Raw genomic sequence first — 21,798 nt, forward strand, 5'->3', positions numbered from 1 at the left:
AGAAATGAAACTGTAAATAAGGGCCGTAGCTGCCTTGATGGAGTCGAGTCAACTCCTTTTGGGGCTCTGTGTTTTCCTTCTGCCTTCAACGTTTCCCAGCATTGTTGTCTCTTCTGGTGACCCTTGTCTTTTCTTAATGTGACCGAAGTGCTGTAACCCCCCATTGTGTTATTTTAGCTTCCAGTGAGAGCTTGGCCTTGATCGGATCTGGAACCCACCTAGTTTGTCCTTTTGAATCATAGAATCCTAGAGTTGGAAGGGGCCATACAGGTCACCTAGTCCAACCCCCTGCTCAACGCAGGATCAGCCCAAAGCATCCTAAAGCATCCAAGAAAAGTGTGTATCCAACCCTTGCTTGAAGACTGCCAGTGAGGGGGAGCTCACCACCTCCTTAGGCAGCCTATTCCACTGCTGAACTACTCTGACTGTGAAACTTTTTCCCCTGATATCTAGCCTATATCGTTGTACTTGAAGTTTAAACCCATTACTGGGTGTCCTCTCCTCTGCAGCCAATGGAAACAGCATCCTGCCCTCCTCCAAGTGACAACCTTTCAAATACTTAAAGAGGGCTATCATGTCCCCTCTCAACCTCCTTTTCTCCAGGCTGAACATTCCCAAGTCCCTCAACCCAGTGGTCCCCAACCTGCGGGCCGCGGCCCGGTGCCTATCTTTATAAGGCTTGGTCCCTTGGCCCCAGATCATCTTCGTCGCTCTCCTCTGTACCCTTTCAATTTTATCGACGTCCTTCTTGAAGTGAGGCCCCCAGAACAGCACACTGTTCTGATCACCCAGCTGGTTGACCGTGGGGGAGGGATTGGGAATCAAATCTGGTGCGCCAGGTTAGTCTGCCGTTCTTCACCACCACACCACAAGGAAATTAAAAGCAAATATCCCCTTTTCTAGGAGAATAGGTCTCCCAGAGAGCAGACCGTAAAGGGAAAGTTGCTAGTTTAGGAAGAAAATGAGGCGTATTTTTCTCTGCCTAGGCTAAAAGTAAAAGCAGGGAAGGAGGTGGGTTTGTCCTACCCACTCTCAGAACTATCCCGGATCTGATGGAGTATACATGTGCACAAAGCTTCAGCCCCAAATGTTGTTGGTCCTAAAGGTGCCTCCTGGCTACTACCGCCCTGGATCTACCCTGTAAGTAGTTGCCTCTTCTGCCCAAGATCTTTTTAGTGCAGCATAGTACCTTCTGTGACACCGCAATTTGCCAATCAGTCCTCCTTTCTTCTGGTTGTGTGGTGCATGGAAATGTTGACAGCGGCCCCTAAGCGATATGAAACTGCTGTCATTTCTGATGCGCAAGGATCAGTCTCTTGCTTTCAAATACTTTCTATGATGACTTTCAACCTTCCTCAAGGACGTTCTGAACAATTCGTGAAGACGGCGATTGAGACGCAGGCAGCAGAGTTTCAAAGGGGGAGAAAACTTATTTTTTTTAATGGCAAATGCTATAAAAACAACACAGATTCAACAAAACACGGAAAGGATACCGGCTTGGTCCAGCGCTGCAGCTTCGGACTGGTTCAGCTGTCCACGACGGGGGCAGAAGAAGGAACCGAACTGGGGGAAAGAAGCAGAGAGCCCTCAAATCCACTCCTCTGTGCCCTGCCCCTGCGAGCAGGATCAGCCCTTTGCTCTCCTAGGCCAGACTAGCCTGCACTCGAGCGGCCTCAGTTTTTTGTACCCCACTTTTCACTACCCAAAGGAGTCTCACGGTGGCCTACAATCATCTTCCTCTCCCCTGAAAGGTGGGGGGAGGGGAGGACTCAAGCAGAACTGCTCTGTGAGAACAATTGAACAGGACTCTGACTAGCCTGAGGTCACCCAGCTGGCTGCATGTGGAGGAGGGGTGGGGAATCAAACTCAGCTGCCCCTCTAAACCACAACGCCAAACCGGCTCCAGCTATTTGGCTGTTGGAGGGATACTCGGCTCTTGTCCCCAGCCGGCATCTCAGGGGGGATAAGGCTAAGTTGACTTGGAGTAAGGAAGACTGGGGGGGGGGGGGGAGTCAAACAGGCCACTCAGAGCCTGAAAAATCCAAAGTGATGGAATGAGTGCAATATTACTGAAGAAGAAGAAGAAGAGTTGGTTCTTATATGCCGCTTTTCTCTACCCGAAGGAGGCTTAAAGCGGCTTACATTCGCCTTCCCTTTCCTCTCCCCACAACAGACACCCTGGGAGGTGGGTGACGCTGAGAGAGCCCTGATATCATTGCTCGGTCAGAACAGTTTTATCAGTGCTGTGGCGAGCCCAAGGTCACACAGCTGGCTGCATGTGGGGGAGCGCAGAATCGAACCCGGCATGCCAGATTAGAAGTCCACACTCCTAACCACTACACCAAACAGGTGGGGAAAGAATACCCTCAACAACTGGGGCCCTTGCCTCCAACCTTCTACTTGTCAACTCACTCCTGGGTCTCCATGCTCTCCTCTTCCTCCCCAGCGGCAGGTTCTTCCTGATTCTCCTCCTCTTCCTCCCCTTCCTTCTTCTCTGGTGGTTTCTCGTAGGCCTTCTCCGAGGGGGTGACTATCACGCCATCCCAGGTGGACATTTCAGTAGCCAGGTCTGCAAAGCAAAACTGATCTTCGTGGAGAGTTCGGAAAGCCGCTCACAAGCATGCACAGCGCATTAATAAATTGAGCCCTTGCTAGATCAGGCCAGTTGTCCACCTAGTCCTGCATCTTGTCCCACACAATGGTCAACCATTTCCTCTGGAAGGCCAACAGAAAGGAAGAGTCCCCTTGTAAGAACATCAGGAGAGCCCTGCTGGGTCAGACCAGGGAGGGTCCCTCCAGTCCAGCCTCCTGCCTCACCCAGGGGCCAGCCAGCCCCTCTGCAGGGCCAGCCACAGGGCAGGGAGGCCGAGGCCTTCCCCTCATAAGGACACAGGAGAGCCCTGCTGGGTCAGACCAGGGAGGGTCCCTCCAGTCCAGCCTCCTGCCTCACACAGGGGCCAGCCAGTCCCTCTGCAGGGCCAGCAACAGGGCAGGGAGGCCGAGGCCTTCCCCTCAGAAGGACACAGGAGAGCCCTGCTGGGTCAGGCCAGGGAGGGCCCCTCCAGTCCAGCCTCCTGCCTCACCCAAGGGCCAGCCAGTCCCTCTGCAGGGCCAGCCACAGGGCAGGGAGGCCGAGGCCTTCCCCTCATAAGGACACAGGAGAGCCCTGCTGGGTCAGACCAGGGAGGGTCCCTCCAGTCCAGCCTCCTGCCTCACCCAGGGGCCAGCCAGTCCCTCTGCAGGGCCAGCCACAGGGCAGGGAGGCCGAGGCCTTCCCCTCATAAGGACACAGGAGAGCCCTGCTGGGTCAGACCAGGGAGGGTCCCTCCAGTCCAGCCTCCTGCCTCACGCAGGGGCCAGCCAGTCCCTCTGCAGGGCCAGCCACAGGGCAGGGAGGCCGAGGCCTTCCCCTCATAAGGACACAGGAGAGCCCTGCTGGGTCAGGCCAGGGAGGGTCCCTCCAGTCCAGCCTCCTGCCTCACCCAGGGGCCAGCCAGTCCCTCTGCAGGGCCAGTAACAGGGCAGGGAGGCCGAGGCCTCTCCCTCATAAGGACACAGGAGAGCCCTGCTGGGTCAGACCAGGGAGGGTCCCTCCAGTCCAGCCTCCTGCCTCACACAGGGGCCAGCCAGTCCCTCTGCAGGGCCAGCAACAGGGCAGGGAGGCCGAGGCCTTCCCCTCATAAGGACACAGGAGAGCCCTGCTGGGTCAGACCAGGGAGGGTCCCTCCAGTCCAGCCTCCTTCCTCACACAGGGGCCAGCCAGTCCCTCTGCAGGGCCAGCCACAGGGCAGGGAGGCCGAGGCCTTCCCCTCATAAGGACACAGGAGAGCCCTGCTGGGTCAGACCAGGGAGGGTCCCTCCAGTCCAGCCTCCTTCCTCACACAGGGGCCAGCCAGTCCCTCTGCAGGGCCAGCCACAGGGCAGGGAGGCCGAGGCCTTCCCCTCATAAGGACACAGGAGAGCCCTGCTGGGTCAGACCAGGGAGGGTCCCTCCAGTCCAGCCTCCTGCCTCACCCAGGGGCCAGGCAGTCCCTCTGCAGGGCCAGCAACAGGGCAGGGAGGCCGAGGCCTTCCCCTCATAAGGACACAGGAGAGCCCTGCTGGGTCAGACCAGGGAGGGTCCCTCCAGTCCAGCCTCCTGCCTCGCCCAGGGGCCAGCCAGTCCCTCTGCAGGGCCAGCCACAGGGCAGGGAGGCCGAGGCCTTCCCCTCATAAGGACACAGGAGAGCCCTGCTATTTCAGACCAGGGAGGGTCCCTCCAGTCCAGCCTCCTTCCTCACACAGGGGCCAACCAGTCCCTCTGCAGGGCCAGCAACAGGGCAGGGAGGCCGAGGCCTTCCCCTCATAAGGACACAGGAGAGCCCTGCTGGGTCAAACCAGGGAGGGTCCCTCCAGTCCAGCCTCCTGCCTCACCCAGGGGCCAGGCAGTCCCTCTGCAGGGCCAGCAACAGGGCAGGGAGGCCGAGGCCTTCCCCTCATAAGGACACAGGAGAGCCCTGCTGGGTCAGACCAGGGAGGGTCCCTCCAGTCCAGCCTCCTGCCTCACCCAGGGGCCAGCCAGTCCCTCTGCAGGGCCAGCCACAGGGCAGGGAGGCCGAGGCCTTCCCCTCATAAGGACACAGGAGAGCCCTGCTGGGTCAGGCCAGGGAGGGTCCCTCCAGTCCAGCCTCCTGCCTCACCCAGGGGCCAGCCAGTCCCTCTGCAGGGCCAGCCACAGGGCAGGGAGGCCGAGGCCTTCCCCTCATAAGGACACAGGAGAGCCCTGCTGGGTCAAACCAGGGAGGGTCCCTCCAGTCCAGCCTCCTGCCTCGCCCAGGGGCCAGCCAGTCCCTCTGCAGGGCCAGCAACAGGGCAGGGAGGCCGAGGCCTTCCCCTCATAAGGACACAGGAGAGCCCTGCTATTTCAGACCAGGGAGGGTCCCTCCAGTCCAGCCTCCTTCCTCACACAGGGGCCAACCAGTCCCTCTGCAGGGCCAGCAACAGGGCAGGGAGGCCGAGGCCTTCCCCTCATAAGGACACAGGAGAGCCCTGCTGGGTCAAACCAGGGAGGGTCCCTCCAGTCCAGCCTCCTGCCTCACCCAGGGGCCAGGCAGTCCCTCTGCAGGGCCAGCAACAGGGCAGGGAGGCCGAGGCCTTCCCCTCATAAGGACACAGGAGAGCCCTGCTGGGTCAGACCAGGGAGGGTCCCTCCAGTCCACCCTCCTGCCTCACCCAGGGGCCAGCCAGTCCGTCTGCAGGGCCAGCCACAGGGCAGGGAGGCCGAGGCCTTCCCCTCATAAGGACACAGGAGAGCCCTGCTGGGTCAGGCCAGGGAGGGTCCCTCCAGTCCAGCCTCCTGCCTCACCCAGGGGCCAGCCAGTCCCTCTGCAGGGCCAGCCACAGGGCAGGGAGGCCGAGGCCTTCCCCTCATAAGGACACAGGAGAGCCCTGCTGGGTCAAACCAGGGAGGGTCCCTCCAGTCCAGCCTCCTGCCTCACCCAGGGGCCAGCCAGTCCCTCTGCAGGGCCAGCAACAGGGCAGGGAGGCCGAGGCCTTCCCCTCATAAGGACACAGGAGAGCCCTGCTGGGTCAGGCCAGGGAGGGTCCCTCCAGTCCAGCCTCCTGCCTCACACAGGGGCCAGCCAGTCCCTCTGCAGGGCCAGCCACAGGGCAGGGAGGCCGAGGCCTTCCCCTCATAAGGACACAGGAGAGCCCTGCTGGGTCAGACCAGGGAGGGTCCCTCCAGTCCAGCCTTCTGCCTCACCCAGGGGCCAGCCAGTCCCTCTGCAGGGCCAGCAACAGGGCAGGGAGGCTGAGGCCTTCCCCTCATAAGGACACAGGAGAGCCCTGCTGGGTCAGACCAGGGAGGGTCCCTCCAGTCCAGCCTCCTGCCTCACCCAGGGGCCAGCCAGTCCTTCTGCAGGGCCAGCCACAGGGCAGGGAGGCCGAGGCCTTCCCCTCATAAGAACACAGGAGAGCCCTGCTGGGTCAGGCCAGGGAGGGTCCCTCCAGTCCAGCCTCCTGCCCCACACAGGGATCAGCCAGTCCCTCTGCAGGGCCAGCAACAGGGCAGGGAGGTCGAGGCCTTCCCCTCATAAGGACACAGGGGAGCCCTGCTGGGTCAGGCCAGGGAGGGTCCCTCCAGTCCAGCCTCCTGCCCCACACAGGGATCAGCCAGTCCCTCTGCAGGGCCAGCAACAGGGCAGGGAGGCCAAGGCCTTTCCTTGATCTGCCTCTGAATGTGAAAGTTCCCCTCGGTCACCATCGCTAGTAGCCATCGACAGACCTCTCCCTTCATGAATCAGTCAAAATTGGATGGAAGGTTCAAACACGCACAAAAATGTGACCAACCCCCGTTACCTCCAACAGGCAGGAGTAATACGCAGATAACTGAATAATTCTTGATGTCCCTTCCTCACTAGGGGGTCTTACCGACAAGTTCATTTTGAAAGGAGCCACACACATGCATAGTCCCCCCACCCCTGGCCACTTCCTTAACTTCAAAGCAGTGATGCCTCTGACCCAATTCTGGGCATAAGCTTTCCTGTGCATCCACATTTCTTCAGATGCCTGTATGCCCCTGGACTTGAAGTTTGTTCTGCTCCTTCAGACCAACACAGCTTCCCACCGAAATCTACCTTTAACAATGCTTTCCTCACCGCCTGCTCACCTAACTTAGGAGTTAACAGGCCCCATCTCCCCAGCACTGCCAGGTTTCCTTCTCCGCCCCCTCGCTCATCTTCCAGGGATCCTACTTACAGCTGGCGTCTCCTTCCTGCCCGAGGATCTTCCTGTAGCCACCGTGCGAGAGGATGCGGACCAGGGTTTGAGCGGTGTAGCAAACCATGTCCTGGAGGGGTTGGGGAGAAGGGGAAACATGTTTGGCGTTGGCGTCATTTTCGGGCAGACAGCAAACCTCAACCTGACCCAGTTAAGCCTTCTGCTTAGGAGCCAAGAGGCAAACTCACAGCTGAATGTCTACGTGTGGTCTGAGAGGCACACATTTGCTCTCACGTAGTTTGTGACACGCATCGTTCATTACCCGCTGCTTTTATAATTTGGACGGCATCAGCAAGGCAGGCAGGTAAAGCCCCAAGTACAAAATATGCTCCTATTATGGAAGCCATATGATCATAGGACCTTTTATTCTTGCCATTATTAGCGTGGTGCAGAGTGGTAAGGCAGCAGACATGCAGTCTGAAAGCTCTGTCCATGAGGCTGGGAGTTCGATCCCAGCAGCCGGCTCAAGGTTGACTCAGAATTCCATCCTTCCGAGGTCGGTCAAATGAGCACCCAGCTTGCTGGGGGCTAAACGGTAATGACTGGGGAAGGCACTGGCAAACCACCCCGTATTGAGTCTGCCATGAAAACGCTAGAGGGCGTCACCCCAAGGGTCAGACATGACTCAGTGCTTGCACAGGGGGTACCTTTACCTTATTCTCGCCATTAAGTCACTGCTGAGTTCAGGCGACCCCATAGGGTTTGCAAGGCAAGAGATACCCAGAGGGGGTTTGCTGTTGCCTGCCTCTGCACAGTGGCTCCAGTCGTCCTTGATGGTCTCCCACCCAAATACTCACCAGGCCCAAGCCAGCTTAGCTTCCAAGAACAGGCTAGCCCGGGCCACCCACATCGGGCCACAGGGGCTAGAGAACCTTTAAAATTCAGGGTCCTTAACAATAGCAATCCCCAACCTGTGGGCCACGGACCACATGTGGTCCTTCGACTAATTGGAGGTGGACCCTGAAGGACACCTTCTCCCCCCCCGGCCCTTTACTTCATCCCCCCCAGCCCTTTACAACACACTTCATTGTTGTGGCGTGTCTGTATCTTATTTTGAAAGGATGTTTAAACATTACCATAGCGATGAGAGAGCGTTAGGGCAGTGGTTGAGAGTAGAGGAGTAAACTACCCCCCCCACCGGGCGTCAGTAAAACGCGTTGAGTGGTCCCCGGTGAGTGGTCCCCGGTGATAAAAAGGTTGGGGACCACTGCTTAACAAGACCCACCACAAAGCCTGAGGGGTCTATGTGCTGTTATCAAGGCACTCCCTCCAAAAGTAGTAATATATTACAGGACATTAATAGGACAACCTGGTTTGTGGGTGAGTGCTGGTTAGTACTTGGCTGACAAACCACATGGGGGATCCCAGAGCTGCTAGGGGCAGCGACAAACTTTCTGTCTCTCGCCTTGAAAGCCCTATGGGGTCACCAGGAGCCGGCTGCTGATGGCACTTTCTGCCTTGTAACGTAGGCCAGAATTATTGCCTCACTTGCCGATTTGGGAGGTGAAAGAAGATGGAAGGCAGGGGGAGGATAGTCTGCAAGGACAACAGCTCACCCAAGCCCCCCCCCCCCCCAGTGAGTTTGCAGCAGAGAGAAGAGCGGAAGATTCCCAACTCGTGCCTTGAGTAATGAGGGCAGCCTGGGATCAGGGGTTACCTGCTGTTCCAGGGTCATGACCGTGTGGACTCGGAAGTTCCCGCTCTCGCAGGGGTCTGTGATGCCGACGGAGCCAGGAAGGAAGAGCCCCGCTGCCAGGATCTGGAGGCAACGCCTGACGGTAAAAACAACATATAATTAGAATATAATTAGAGCCCGAAGAGCACCAAGGGTTGCGCAAATGACCCGAGGCTGTGTGAACTTCACAGCTCAAAACTGGCTAAACATCCGGAAGAAGTTCCTGACGGTTACAGTGGTTCCTCAGTGGAACAGGCCTCTTCAGGAGGTGGTGGGTTCTCCATCTTTGGAGATTTTTAAACAGAGGCTGGAGAGCCATCTGGCGGAGAGGCTGATTTGATGAACTTAGATTGTGAGCGGGTGGGAGGGAAGAGATGTGCCAGTGTTTGTCTCATGGGGCCCTTTCCTTGCATCACACCACTGTGGGATGGTAGGTGAAATTCCTCCAGGCCGGGCTGGATTCTGGAATTTCTTTTTTTTTGGGGGGGGGGAATCACTTGGGTGTGAAATTGGGGTCACTGTGGGTGGGCAGGTAGTTGTGTGTTCCTGCATTGTGCACAGGGTTGGACTAGATGATCCTTGAGGCCCCTTCCAACTCTAGGATTCTATGAATGGAACATTTCCAAGCACCTGCCGCATTGTAAGCGATGTGGAACCAAGCTCAAAACATTCCCCTCTCTATGGAACAAGTCCTTCTGCTCAACCTCCAAACTCTGGTTGGCCCAGCAGCAGAAGACTGGGGATGGGCTGACACTGGGAGCAGAGAAGAGGAGCAGAGAAGAGAATCTTTTTTTGGGGGAGGGGGAGGTTTAGAAATAGAACATGTCATAAACACAGGGAATCCAAGCTACGATTTGCACAGAAGAGCTGTTTATAATACCTCGCTTTTCACTCTCAGGAGGAACCCAAAAGCGGCTTCCGAACACTTTTTGTTTCCTTTCCCCACCACAGGCAGCCTGTGAGGTAGGTGGGGTCGAGAGAGCTCTAAGAGAACTGCTCTACAACAATGGCTCCAAGAGAAATGTGACTAGCCCACGTTCACCCAGCTGAGGAGGCATGAGGAGGAAGAGTGGGGAATCAAACAGTTTCCCAGATTAGAAGCTGCTGCGGTTAAATCACGGCACCACGCTGGCTCTACACCACAATGGCATAACCTGATTCCCATGCCAAAGTCTAGATTTCCACTTGAACATGGGCGAGAGATGAGCAAGGTAAAGGTACCCCCTGTGCAAGCACCGGGGCATGTCTGACCCTTGGGGTGACGCCCTCCAGCGTTTTCATGGCAGACTCAATACGGGGTGGTTTGCCAGTGCCTTCCCCAGTCATTACCCTTTACCCCCCAGCAAGCTGGGTACTCATTTGACCGACCTCGGAAGGAGGGAAGGCTGAGTCAACCTTGAGCCAGCTGCTGGGATTGAACTCCCAGCCTCATGGGCAGAGCTTTCAGACTGCATGTCTGCTGCTTACCACTCTGCACCACAAGAGGTCAGTAGCACAGTACAAAACAGATAGATCTCCTTTCCAGTTCTCATGACCCACAGGGGAGGAGGGAGAAGAGACGACACAAGGCACATTCGTGAAAACCATACCTGTATGCGACGTTGAGAGCCAAGGGCTGCCGAGTTGGATTGTTCATCACAGCATAGTGTCCCTAGAGAAGAAGGAATGGATTTTAAACCTCACGTTTTGCTACCCGAAGGAGTCTCAAAGCCGCTTACTTTCTCCTCCCCTTCCTCTCCCCACAGCAAACACACTGCGAGGTCAGTGGGGCTGAGAGAGCCCTGACAGGACTGCTCTGTGAGAACAGCATCCTCCGAACTGTGACTGCCCCAAGGCCACCCAGCTGGCTGCCATGTGGAGGAGCGGGGAATCAAACCCGGCTCTCCAGATTAGAAGCCGCAATTCTTAAGCACGACACCAAGCTGGCTTGTTACAGCCAGCAAACACACTGTCCGAGGGTCCAGCAATACAGGATCCAAAACACCCTCTCGCTTAGTTCCTTCAGCCGCTGCCCCCCCCAGTTGGTGCCTTCAATCAGAAACTTCCCAGTTTCCGCACCTCTGCCCTCCCCATTTCCTTTAAGCTCGTCGTGTTCATTATATCCTTAAAATGAAAACATGCCCACACATTCAAACCCTCCCCCACTGCTCAGTCATGAAGGAAAGAAGCAAAATTCAGCCTCCAAGCTTCCCCAGCCAAATGCTTTGGGAGACTGGCTCAGGAAGGACCATGGTAGTATGTGACAGAAAGGAGGGGAGGGGGGACCCGGATATCCTCCCCAAGCCTTCCACATACCAGAAGGTCAAGGATCCAAGGCGTGAGGGGCTCGAATCCCGGGAACCGCATCCTGAGGTCCTTCAGCAGACGGATCAGGACCTTAACCCTGGTGGGAAAAAAGGAGACAAGCTTTCAGTGGGGAAATTCCTTTTAGGTCAAAGGGGATCAGCAGCAGTGTTGGCTTTTATATCCCGCTTTTCACTCCGTGAGGCTCAAAAAGGCTTCGGATTGTCTTCCCACAACAGACACACAGAGGTGGCTGTTAGAGCTCTTGACAGGGCTGCTCACAGAGAGAACAGCACTATCAGGCCTGTGAAGAGCCCAAGGTCACCCAGCTGGCTGCATGTAGAGGAGTGGGGGAATCAAACCTGGCTCACTAGCTTAGAAGCCGCTTCTCTTAACCACTAGACCCCACAGGCTCCCTGACGCTATACGGCTGGCTCCGCCTCCGGCGGTGGCTATTTTGTAGATGTGCCCACCTTGCTGTCTAAGAATTCCAAGGTGCCTGCAGGCTCAGAAAGGTTTGGGACCCCTGCTCCGCGCCAATTGGGAATCAGAAAAGAAGTCGTTCCCCACCGCCTCCATTGTCTTCTGCAGAAAGCCAGTTGGCTCCTCCCAGCCATGGGAGAGCGCCAAGACTTACGTGGACTGAGAGGCATTTTCCTCAAACCAACGAGCGTGCCGGATGGCTGCCAAGGCGCTCTGCAACACTTTGATATCCACTTAGGGGGAGAGAAAGGGAGGACATAGTCAAAATACAGGAGAGCAAGTTCAAAATCAAAATCACAGAGAGTTGAAAGAGACCCCAAGGGACCATCCAGTCTAGCCCCTCAACCACCCAGGGACTAAAAAACTACGCTCCCGGCAGGGGCTCATCCAATCTCCTCCTCAAAACTTCCGATGAAGGAGACTCCACTCTCTCCGAGGCAGCCCATTCCAGCTACAGACAGCCCTCCCCATCAGAAAATGCTTCCTAATATTTAAGTGGAACCTCCTTTCCCGTCATCTGAACCCCCTGCTCCTAGTCTTGGTCTCTAAAGCTGCTGGAAACAAGCTGGCCCCCTCTTCAATGTGTCTACCTGTTAAACAGCTAAGCACAGCTATTGTATCACTCCTTGCCCTCTTCTCCAAGCTACACCAACCCAACTCTCTCAACTGCTCCTCGTAAGGCGTGGATCCCAACCCTTCAACCAACCTAGTCACCCCCCTCTATTTGTCCAACATTATGCAACATCTTGAGTCATCTAGCCCTCCTTCCTCCCCAACCCCCCCCCAGTGGTAGGGTTGGGGTGAGCTTATATTTCTGCAATGTTCCTATTTTGTTACAGAATCGCAGAGTTGAAAGGCACCTCCTGGGTCATCTAGTCCAACCCTATGCAGGACACGCACTCGCTCATCCACTGTCACCTGCCACCCCCTTGAGCAGGGGTAGTCAAACTGCGGCCCTCCAGATGTCCATGGATTACCATTCCCAGAAGCCCCTGCCAGCATTTGCTGGCAGGGGCTCCTGGGAATTGTAGTCCATGGACATCTGGAGGGCCGCAGTTTGACTACCCCTGCCTTTGAGCCTTCACAGTATCAGCCTCTCCGTTAGATGGCTCTCCAGCCTCTGCTTAAAAATTTCCAAATTGTGATTGTAAGTGAATTTTTATGTCCTTTTAATGTTTTTTTTTTTTTAACTTGGTTCTATGGACTTAGGTAACCCGCCACGAGCCAGCTTCGGGAGTGGCGGGGAATAAAGATCATCACCAATCATCATCACGCTCCCACCTGTCAGTATCTTTCTGGAAATATGGCCCCCCAGAACTGGACACAAATGAGTTCTAACGAGAGTTCAGCACGAATACAGCCAGTCCAGAAGGGGGAGCTCCCAACAATGCTTGGGGGGGGGGGGTTGCTCTTCGATGCACCGCAAAAGGCACAAACCTTCCGTCGTTGGGGGCCTCTCCTCGATTACCCTGATGCAGCTGCTGCTGGGAATCAGTGAACCTTCCGCCCTTCCCCCAATAACCCCTTCCCCCTAAAGCCAAGCGCCAGAGTTTCCTTACGGTGTAACTCCGGATCCAGCTTGCGGAGGTTGGGCGGCACTGTCGTGATGAGGATCTTCACCGTGGCGTCAGCGGAGCTGATCTCAAAGCCCGTGTCGTTGGTAAGCATCGTCAGCACTGGGGGAGGGGGGGGGGGAACCAAACCCGCGTGAGTTAGGGAGGCGCCACATAGAGCTCGATCGGCTGTGATTTCAGACAGTTCTGTACCAACCTTCAGTGGGATCCTGTGTTCTGAGGCTCTCCACAACTTTGTTTCCCAAGGCGGCGACAGCTTCCACTAGAGGAGGAAGGGGAGGGTCAGAAAGCCTCTGTGCTCAGCCACGCCGCCGTGCTCACCCACCCACCCACCCCCCTGATGTGACGCAGTCACACTTACAGGTGGGCAAGATTTTCAGGATCACCACCAGGTCAGCCACGTTATGCCCGGTCATCATGGTGCCCTTCTTGTAGGACCCCACCTGGCGCACCTCTTCAATTTGCTAGGGAGGAAGAAGCAGAAGCAGGGTTGGGCTTTTCTCTCTGGCCTGCCATTGGGTGGCTGGGCTGGGGGCGGGGATAGAATCCTCTGGAACGGCTTCTCTTGCAGGTGCCTGAGGATTCCACCTGGGATGCTCTCCGGACCGCAACAGAGAATGGCAAGATGCCGATGTGAGCAGCAGTGGTCTCTGACCCATGATCCCTCGGGTTACATCACGAGGCCCCAAGGCACCTCAGTGGCAAGTCCCTGCAGCAGCCCTTCTCAATTTTTTGACCACTGCAAACCCCCTGAAGCATTCTCCAGGCTTTGAGAAACCCCAGAAGTGGTGCGATCGTGTGGAATATAGTTGGGAAGCGGAGCAGAGGACACGCCCACCTGGGGCCCCTCCCTTTCCCACCCCCTCCAGGCCCATCATTGGTCCTTTTGGGAGGGGGAGGTCATATCACCGGATAAATTTGTTGTATTACATCTACACCCCCACCTCTCGGGAGGTCTGCTTGGGGGATAGGGAATTTTTCAGCAGCCAAACTTTGTGGTTGCAGGGGGGGGGGGGGTCTTAGAGCCCCTGGGTACAAAGGGTTTTATATGGGGATTTTAATTGGGGAGGGGGTTATGTTGTAAGCGGCCACGAGGCTTTGGAAAGCAGTGGGATATAAGCTTAGTAAATTATAATAATAATAATATATGCCAAGTACTACACAGACAGATCAAGATGGGTGGCTTGTTAGTCTGCCTGTCACAATAGAATAGAACAGGAATCCAGTAGCACTTTCAAAATCCCTACAGCAAGCTGGCTCTCTCCAAGTACTAATCAGGGCCAACTCTTCTTAGCTTCCAAAATCTGACCCCCAACAAATATTTTTAGCTCTACCAAAATATAAAACAGAACATTCTAGCTTAGCTGCTATGAATTTAGAATTTATGTAATACAGCATTGAGCCAGAACATAATTTACCCACATGTGTCTCAAAGCACCTCACAATCGCCTTCCCCTTTCTCTCCCCAAAACAGACACTCTATAAGGTAGAAGGGGATGAGAGCTCTGAAAGAACTGCTATGTGAGAACAGCTCTAACAGGATTCTAATTAGCCCAAGGTCACCCAGATGGCTGCATTTGGAGGAGAGGAGAATCAAACCTGGCTCTCCAGGTTTGAGGCTGCTAATTTAACCACTGCATCAAACTGGAAAGGGAGGAGGGGGGGAAGACATGACTCACCACTTCAAATGTTCCAGGGGCCACAATCAAGTTGTCTATCACATTGTTGATCTTGGTCACCAAAGAGAGGATAGACGCCTATCAGAGAAGTAAAGGAAAGCAGGTAATGTTATTACTACTATTTGGACAATTCCTGATTTTTCTTTTAAACCCTGACTGGCACGCCCTGGATCCATTCCATTAATGGCAGTGCTTTCCCTTAGTGCAAAGAGTAGGGGGTGTGCATTCAGCTAATCCGACTATCTTCTGGAAAAGCGAGCCAGCCAGTTTGCAAAGCAACCCAATTGACCCCAGCCCCTGGCCCGGCTGCTGAGAGCACAGCAAAAGCCCCAGGGATGTCTCCCAGAAACTGCGGGGTGGAACTCACCTGTTCAGCTGAAGTCGGAGCAAGATCCTGATTCCTCTTCAGCAAGGCTTCGCTGAAAGTGGTCTCGTCCGGGGCCGGCTTGACCCGCGGGAAAGCCATCTCACACTGAAGGCAGGAGAAGAAACGTTTATTACGAAAATGCCATGACATACGCCCTGGCCTGGATGGCCCCAGACTAGCCTGATCTTGACATATCTCAGAGGCTAAGCGGGATCAGCCCTGGTTAGCATTTACATGGGAGACCCTAAGACAGTGGTTCTCAACCTGAGGGACGGGACCCCTTTGGGGGGGATGAACGATCCTTTCACAGGGGTCGCGGCAGGGCAAGCAGCTTGGCTGGGGGGACGCCATCCACACAACAGCCTTGTGGGGTGGATCGAAATAGGACTGGCCCCTGTGTGAGGCAGGAGGCTGGACTAGATGGGACTATTGGTTTGATCCAGCAGGGCCTTTCTTAGGTTCTTATGATACTGGGGCCCAAGAACAGGGGGTATTTTTCCAAGCCCCAAGATCACAATGGCTAGCTGAGCTGCCATCCCATCGCTGCTTGTTCCATTGTTATCCAAGGCTGTTCTCTGAAACATTCAAGCCTTCGAAGAGAACGCAGAAAAAAAAGGAGGCAGCAACTCTGACTGTATCCAAACAGCCCTGGGACTTTCCAAAGATTGCTGCCTTTAATTTCCCAAGAAAAGGGCAGAGGCTGTGTAAGAGGAGGGAGACACGCTTGCTGCAAATTGCTTCAAACCAAGAGCACAAAGCATGTGCACCGAGCCCACTTACCACATAGAAGTCAAAGGGGATGTGAGGCACGAAAGGTCGGAACCTGGAACGCAATTAAGGAAAAGACGGATGAGACCAGGCTGGGCTTTACACACAACACGGTTATCCTCCGAACCCACAGAGGTATGTTAAACCAGAGTACAGGGACTCATCCAGAGCCTTCACAGCAAGGAAGGATTTGAATCCAACAGCTTTATCTTGTGCGTGTTAATTCAGACACGATTCTCTCTGGGTTCAGTAGGGCTTCCTCATGAACATGCTTGCCTGAAAACTGTGGAACGTATGCATCCAAGTGAACTTGGCTGAGATCAAGTTAATACTCCAAATACTCGGACCACCCACTCAGGTGACCTCAACCTTTCTTTTCTCCCTCCAGACCAAGGCGCTGTTAAATACCGCCAGGTTTGTGACAGTGATTCAAAAACCCAGCTTTTCTAAGAGGCAAAATATATTAAAAAGTAATAATTCGGCCAGTCTGAGAACAAGTGGGGGTGGAGGGGGGCGGAAGATACCCAACCTCAAAAGAACTGAAAAGGAAGATGGTTTTTATACTCAATTTTCACTACCCAAAGCAGCTTACAATCAATCGTCTTTCCTTCCTCTCCCCACAACAGAAACTCTGTAAGCTAGGTGGGGCTGAGGCAGCTCTGACATGACTGCTCTGTGGAGAACAGCTTTAAAAGGACTGTGACTAGCCTAAGGTCACCCAGCTGGCTGCACGTGGAAGAGGAGTGGGGAATCAAACCCACCTGTCTGGATTAGTATCCACCACACTTAACCACTACATCAAGCTGAACCAGCACTGTTGTAACTTCTGTGCAGGGGACTATTTCAACTATGTTAATTCCAGCTGAAAGATCCTTCCAGTCAAGGTGCTCCCAGTCCTCCTCTCTAGCCCACACAACGATCTTATCGCAGCAAGTAAATGTTTTTCTATCTATGCTAAGCCAAGTTAAGCAGCAAATTAGATTTTTTTTCCTTTCTAGTTGCAAATCCAAGGAAAACCAACCAGGCTGAGGAGCATTCTGTCCAAATACAGGATATACAAAATTCAGGTGGGCAGCCGTGTACGTCCGAAGCAGAACAAAGTCCAGTGGCACCTTTAAGACCGACAAAATTGTATTCCACGTATAAACTTCTGTCCCCATGCACACTTCTTCAGACACAATGCATGGAAATGTATCTCCGTTTCATTTTTAACAGGGAACTGCACAGGCAAGGCAGAAAGGGAGACTAAGCGCCATCAGGATCAGGCAGCCTGACAGCCCGGGCTGGAAGGCACCGAGATGGAACAGGTGGCCTGCAAGTTATAAATAGTGCCGCCTGCAGCTAAGGGAAGGTGATACCCCCCAAGGCAGACTGTCAAACCCCCCCATCCCCAAGCAAAAAGCTACAGCCACACCTTCAGCAGGAGCAAGAGACCCACATCCTGCAAGGCTCCCAGGCCAGCCAAGCAACAGAGGGGCTGAAGACAAAGCTGCCTAAAGGTAGGACCAATCTCCTTCAGTTTGCAGCACTGACTTTCCTGCTACTGTGAGATATCCCAACGCAGCTGTTTCCTTGGATGGGACCTGGTGGAACAGGCCTCCCAGAAAAATTTCACAGCTTCCAACTGCTGTGCTTTAGGCTCCTGGAGAACCATGTGGCCCATGCTGGACTTACCCGCTGCCAGGGCCTCCCCGGGAACCAAAACGCCCGCCACGGCCACGGCCTCTGTCGCCCCTGAAGGAAAACGGGGAGGAAAAGGAGTGGGTTCAGAACAAACAGGAGCCAGACGGTACCTTCCGCCGACATACAGCACCCCTTACGCCCTGCCTGGTCCCACAGGAATGCTATTAACATACATGCTTTGCAGTCCCACCTTCCTGCAAGCTTCTATCCTTCAGTGTATTTCCCCCAGGGACCCATTTATAGACAGCTCATTCCCCACCCCATTTGCTCCTCCTGCATTATTCGGTGTCTCCTCCCCAGTCCAGGAAGGCCTGCTTAGAACCCACAACCTGATGGCACTCTTCTCAGATAAAGCTATCCCTTTTTTAGTCTCTATGCCACTCTCTATTTTCCCAAGGGTTCCCAGACTCCTCCCCCAAATGCCAGCCCTCCAGGTTCCAAAGTTCTATCATAGTTCCACACCTGCATACTGTCCCCTCGCATCCCACCCTACCCCTCCCACCTAAGCCCAAATGACTTTTCCCCATTCCTTTTCTTGTACAGCTTATGCTCAACTAAAAAGCACATTATGGAAACTCCCCCCTCCACTCTAGCCCTGTTCCTAATTAACAGCGAATGCAAGCGCAATCTAAGTATACTTGCTTTTAAAAGCGCATTAAGAGATTCTCATGTTATAGGCAATGCATGTGCAGCTGAATGTATGATGCAAACCCCATATCTATCCAGGTACTGGTCCCTGGTTTCACATGCAAAGTGAACGCATGTTGGCTCTTTCCTTAAGTCCAGTCCACAGTTTACAGCATATACACAAGTGGGCAAGTCTACATCCGTTTGGAAGAAAGTGCCAGCATATGTACATTTCACAACTGAAAACGTAATCCCAAGCCTAGATAAACATGAGATCTGCCTTATACCTTCAGCTCTACATGTCTTGAATCTAGTGTGAGAATTACCCAATGCATGTATATAAGCAAAAACACAAGCATAACCCTTTGCTGTAACCTGCAAAGAGAGCTTTACAAACAGATGCTCACGCATATTCAGGCCACACGCCGCTTTGCTATAGTCTGTGTGAACGGAACTTCTGAAGAGACACCCTGCCTCACCCTTATAATTAAATGCTGAAATTTTACTAGCTTAGTTAACAGGGCAATTCTAAGCAGAGCTCTGGATTGGGACAGAACAAGCAAATAAAATCAAACGGGGCTCCCCATCTTTCTCTCTAGAATGCCATAGGTGGTGGCCTAAGATACAGAGAGAAGAACAAGGCCCAGGAGATTGGTTAACGCAGGGGTAGTCAACCTGTGGTCCTCCAGATGTCCATGGACTACAATTCCCACGAGCCCCTGCCAGCAAATGCTGGCAGGGGCTCGTGGGAATTGAAGTCCATGAACATCTGGAGGACCACAGGTGGACTACCCCTGCTCTATGGTGTTAAATTTTGAAGTTCCACCCTTCCCTCTAGATCTCCAAGAATTTCCTATTCGAGAAGCATCCTTTCTTTTCCCTGCTCAGTACCAAAAATGGTCAGTCCCTGCCCTTAGCTACACCAGCCACCAACTGGCCCCCTCTTTCAGCTCTTCTTTGAGCCGACCCTCTCCTTTATTTTGGGGGGGGGGGGGAGGACATTATCGCCTGCCCTTCTATTCAACATTCTATGATAGAACCTTATTGCATGTTCTCCTATTCGATATTCTATTATAGAAGATTATCAGCTGCCCTATGATAGAATACAGAATAGGGAGGCTGGCAATACGGTTCTATAAAGAGCATAGAATAGGAAGACAGATTATTATGTTCTATCATAGAATATGTAAAAGGAGGGCAGGCAATAAGGTTCTAGCACAGAATATAGGGGAGCAGGCTATAAGATTATATAACCTTACATATAATAGGAATGGCCAGCTATACTGTTATATCAAAGACTATGAGGGCAGGTGATAACGTTCTATAATAGAATACAGAATAGGATGACTATTATGTTGTAGCATAGAATGTAGAACAAGAAAGCAGGCTGTACTAGAACTTTATTGCCTGCCCTCCCCTTCACCCCAAGGTGACAGGTATGGTATAGAAATCTCAGAACAAATAAATTATAGCCTGCTTTCCTATTCTATTATAGAACTTTCCTCTCCTGTCCTCACATATCCTATGCTAGAATCTTGTGGCTTGCCCTCCTGTTCTATTATAAAACATTATCACCTGCTTTTCTATATTCCACACCAGAACCCTATGACCTGGCCTCTTCTTCACCCCAAGGTGTCCGTTCACAAGGGTGTGGTATAAAAATCTCAGAACAAATAAATTATAGTCTGCCTTCCTATTCTATTATAGAACCTTCCTCTTCTGTCCTCATATATTCTACGCTAGAACCCCATGGCTTGCCCTCCTATATTTCTACTATAAAACATTATTATCACCTGCCTTTCTATATTCCATGCTATATCCTTATCTCCTGTCCTTCTATTCTGTTGTACCATAAGAGTAGATGCGGGTAGGCTAGGGAGACAGACCATGTCCTAGCATGGACTACACTACAGGACAGGAGGGCAGGCTGTACGCTTGCATGCTAGGGCAGTCTCACCTGCCCTCCTCTTCGCTCCAAGGCGACTATTCACGAGAGTGTACTATACAAATCTCAGAACAAATAAATTATAGCCTGCCTCCCTATTCTATTATAGAACCTTCCTCTCTTGTCCTCATATATTCAATGCTAGCCCTCCTATTCTATATTCTATTGTAAAACATTATTATCACCTGCCCTTCTATATTCCATGGTTGATCCTGTCCTCGTTCTATAACAGAATACAGGCTAGGGAGACAGACCACAATGTATATTGTATGCTAGCCCTCCTAGTCTATATTCTATTCTAAAACCTTATCATCACCTGCCCTTCTATATTCCACGCTAAATCTTCATCGCCTGTGCTTCTATTCTATGTTCTATCATCGACTAGATGTGTTTAGGGCAGGGGTAGTCAAACTGCGGCCCTCCAGAGGTCCATGGACTACACTTCCCATGAGCCCCTGCCAGCGTTCGCTGGCAGGGGCTCATGGGAAGTGCAGTCCATGGACCTCTGGAGGGCCGCAGTTTGACTATCCCTTTTTTAGGCGACTATTCACGAGGGGGCTGTATAAGAGACTCAAACTTTAAAAAATCCCATTATAGTCTGCCTTCCTGGCCTATATTCTATGACAGAACCTCGTTTCCCGCCCCCGCATTGCGAAAGGGACTCAAGGGGGCTGTCCCGCTGCCTGCCCCCCGCCCGCCGGTAGACTGCCTCGGCACATGGAGGGTCCCTCGTCGGCTCCCACCGGGACTAACGGCCACGGCCTTCCTACCGACCGGCGGCCCCTTTTCGCCCCCTTTGGAGCCCTTAATTTCCCCCCTTCCCGCCCAGGCCCGCCATTTCCCTCTCCTCGCCTCATGGCTCCGCCGAACAATAACCACCGCTGCTCCCGCTGAAGGAAAAAAACGAGCCACAAGCCGCCCGGCCTACTTCGGCGCCCACCCTGCAACAAGCATCCTCGTGATTGGCTAGCGACGGGAACAAACCGTTTCTCTATTGGTCAATAAAATCGGCTTCCTGTCTCGGCCTATCGCGTGCAAATAGCCCGCCTTTCTCCGTGAGGTTCTTTTGTTTCATTGGCTCAGTGGAACCATCAATCATTCAAATCGCGCTCTCACTCAAGCGGGTAATAAGCTTCGATGGACCAATTGCAGAGTCGGAAGCGGGAATTCTGGCCAATGAGATGGTGAGGAGAAGGGACGGGGTGGAGCAACCAGTCGCAAGGGGGTTGAGTGCGCAGGCGTGCTCTCCGAAGCGTTGTTGCTTGCCGGCCGGTAGGGGGAGAGGAGAACGCGGGGAGGAAAGAAAGAACAAAGTAGGTCTTAGTGCGCACGCGTACAGTCTTGTAGAACATCTATAGAGGCTTAATATATATTAGAAGTCAACAAGCAGCAGAGTGGCGCAGCGGAAGCGTGCTGGGCCCATAACCCAGAGGTCGATGGATCGAAACCATCCTCTGCTAGCTGAAAAATTATTTTTTCTTTCAAAAGAAATTATTGAATTTTTGACATTTGCAAACATAATACTGAAATCGAATACAGATACTAAGATAAAAACATTATATGTTTGTTTCCATATATATATACACACACACATACATACACAAACTTTATTAAAGGGATAAAAATTGAATTATATATAACTATAATAATTATTATAGTGTAAATATATACACACACACATACGCATAATGACATAAAAATAAATCGTGTGTATGTGTGTTTGCCTATGCTTGGGGCTTTTGTTACACAGATGGATTTTTATTTAAGAAATAAATACTGTTCTAATTTTAAAAAGAAAAAAAATTCATATTCAAGCCAATGTACCAAGCCTCCAGCTGAGGCCTGGAGATCTCCTGGAATGACAACTCGTATTCCGTTTGCATCCTGCCCGCACAGGGGGACGGCTCCTTGCCATGACCGGAAGCCCCTCTCTGTCCCATGTTCTCCTCTTAGGG

The 21,798-nt window shown here is 53.1% G+C and overlaps 1 protein-coding gene and 1 non-coding gene across 3 annotated transcripts; one reads left to right on the forward strand and one right to left on the reverse strand.

The window, feature by feature from the left end:
* Positions 1 to 1,410: 1,410 nt before the first annotated feature.
* Positions 1,411 to 20,810, reverse strand: ILF2 (interleukin enhancer binding factor 2). 2 transcript variants are annotated; one of them, XM_077321186.1, is made up of 15 exons: positions 20,696 to 20,809; positions 17,263 to 17,322; positions 15,601 to 15,643; positions 14,821 to 14,925; positions 14,454 to 14,531; positions 13,136 to 13,238; positions 12,971 to 13,036; positions 12,760 to 12,876; positions 11,355 to 11,433; positions 10,730 to 10,817; positions 10,024 to 10,085; positions 8,417 to 8,531; positions 6,739 to 6,829; positions 2,413 to 2,569; positions 1,411 to 1,563 (listed from the first exon to the last, which is right to left on the reverse strand). In XM_077321186.1, the coding sequence occupies exons 1-15, from the start codon at positions 20,698 to 20,700 to the stop codon at positions 1,527 to 1,529; spliced, it is 1,206 nt and encodes a 401-aa protein (XP_077177301.1). In that variant the 5' UTR covers positions 20,701 to 20,809; the 3' UTR covers positions 1,411 to 1,526. The 2 variants fall into 2 exon arrangements, with proteins under 2 accessions (XP_077177301.1, XP_077177307.1); XM_077321192.1 differs by lacking the exon at positions 1,411 to 1,563 and having other exon boundaries at positions 2,409 to 2,569; positions 20,696 to 20,810.
* Positions 20,811 to 21,231: 421 nt separating this feature from the next.
* TRNAM-CAU (transfer RNA methionine (anticodon CAU)) lies at positions 21,232 to 21,303 on the forward strand. The gene has a single exon. It is a non-coding gene; the product is annotated as a tRNA-Met (tRNA).
* The last annotated feature ends 495 nt before the right edge of the window (positions 21,304 to 21,798 follow it).

Source organism: Paroedura picta, chromosome 1, assembly GCF_049243985.1.
Source record: "Paroedura picta isolate Pp20150507F chromosome 1, Ppicta_v3.0, whole genome shotgun sequence".
Taxonomy (NCBI): Eukaryota; Metazoa; Chordata; class Lepidosauria; order Squamata; family Gekkonidae; genus Paroedura; species Paroedura picta.

What these genes read in the sequence shown, in the direction of transcription:
- ILF2 (XM_077321186.1), bottom strand. An exon ending in CCCCTGGAACATTTGAAGTG is followed by an intron (nt 13,239 to 14,453) that starts GTGAGTCATGTC and finishes CTTCCTCCCTAG; the next exon opens with CAAATTGAAGAGGTGCGCCA. An exon ending in CCTGAAAATCTTGCCCACCT is followed by an intron (nt 13,037 to 13,135) that starts GTAAGTGTGACT and finishes TTCCTCCTCTAG; the next exon opens with TGGAAGCTGTCGCCGCCTTG.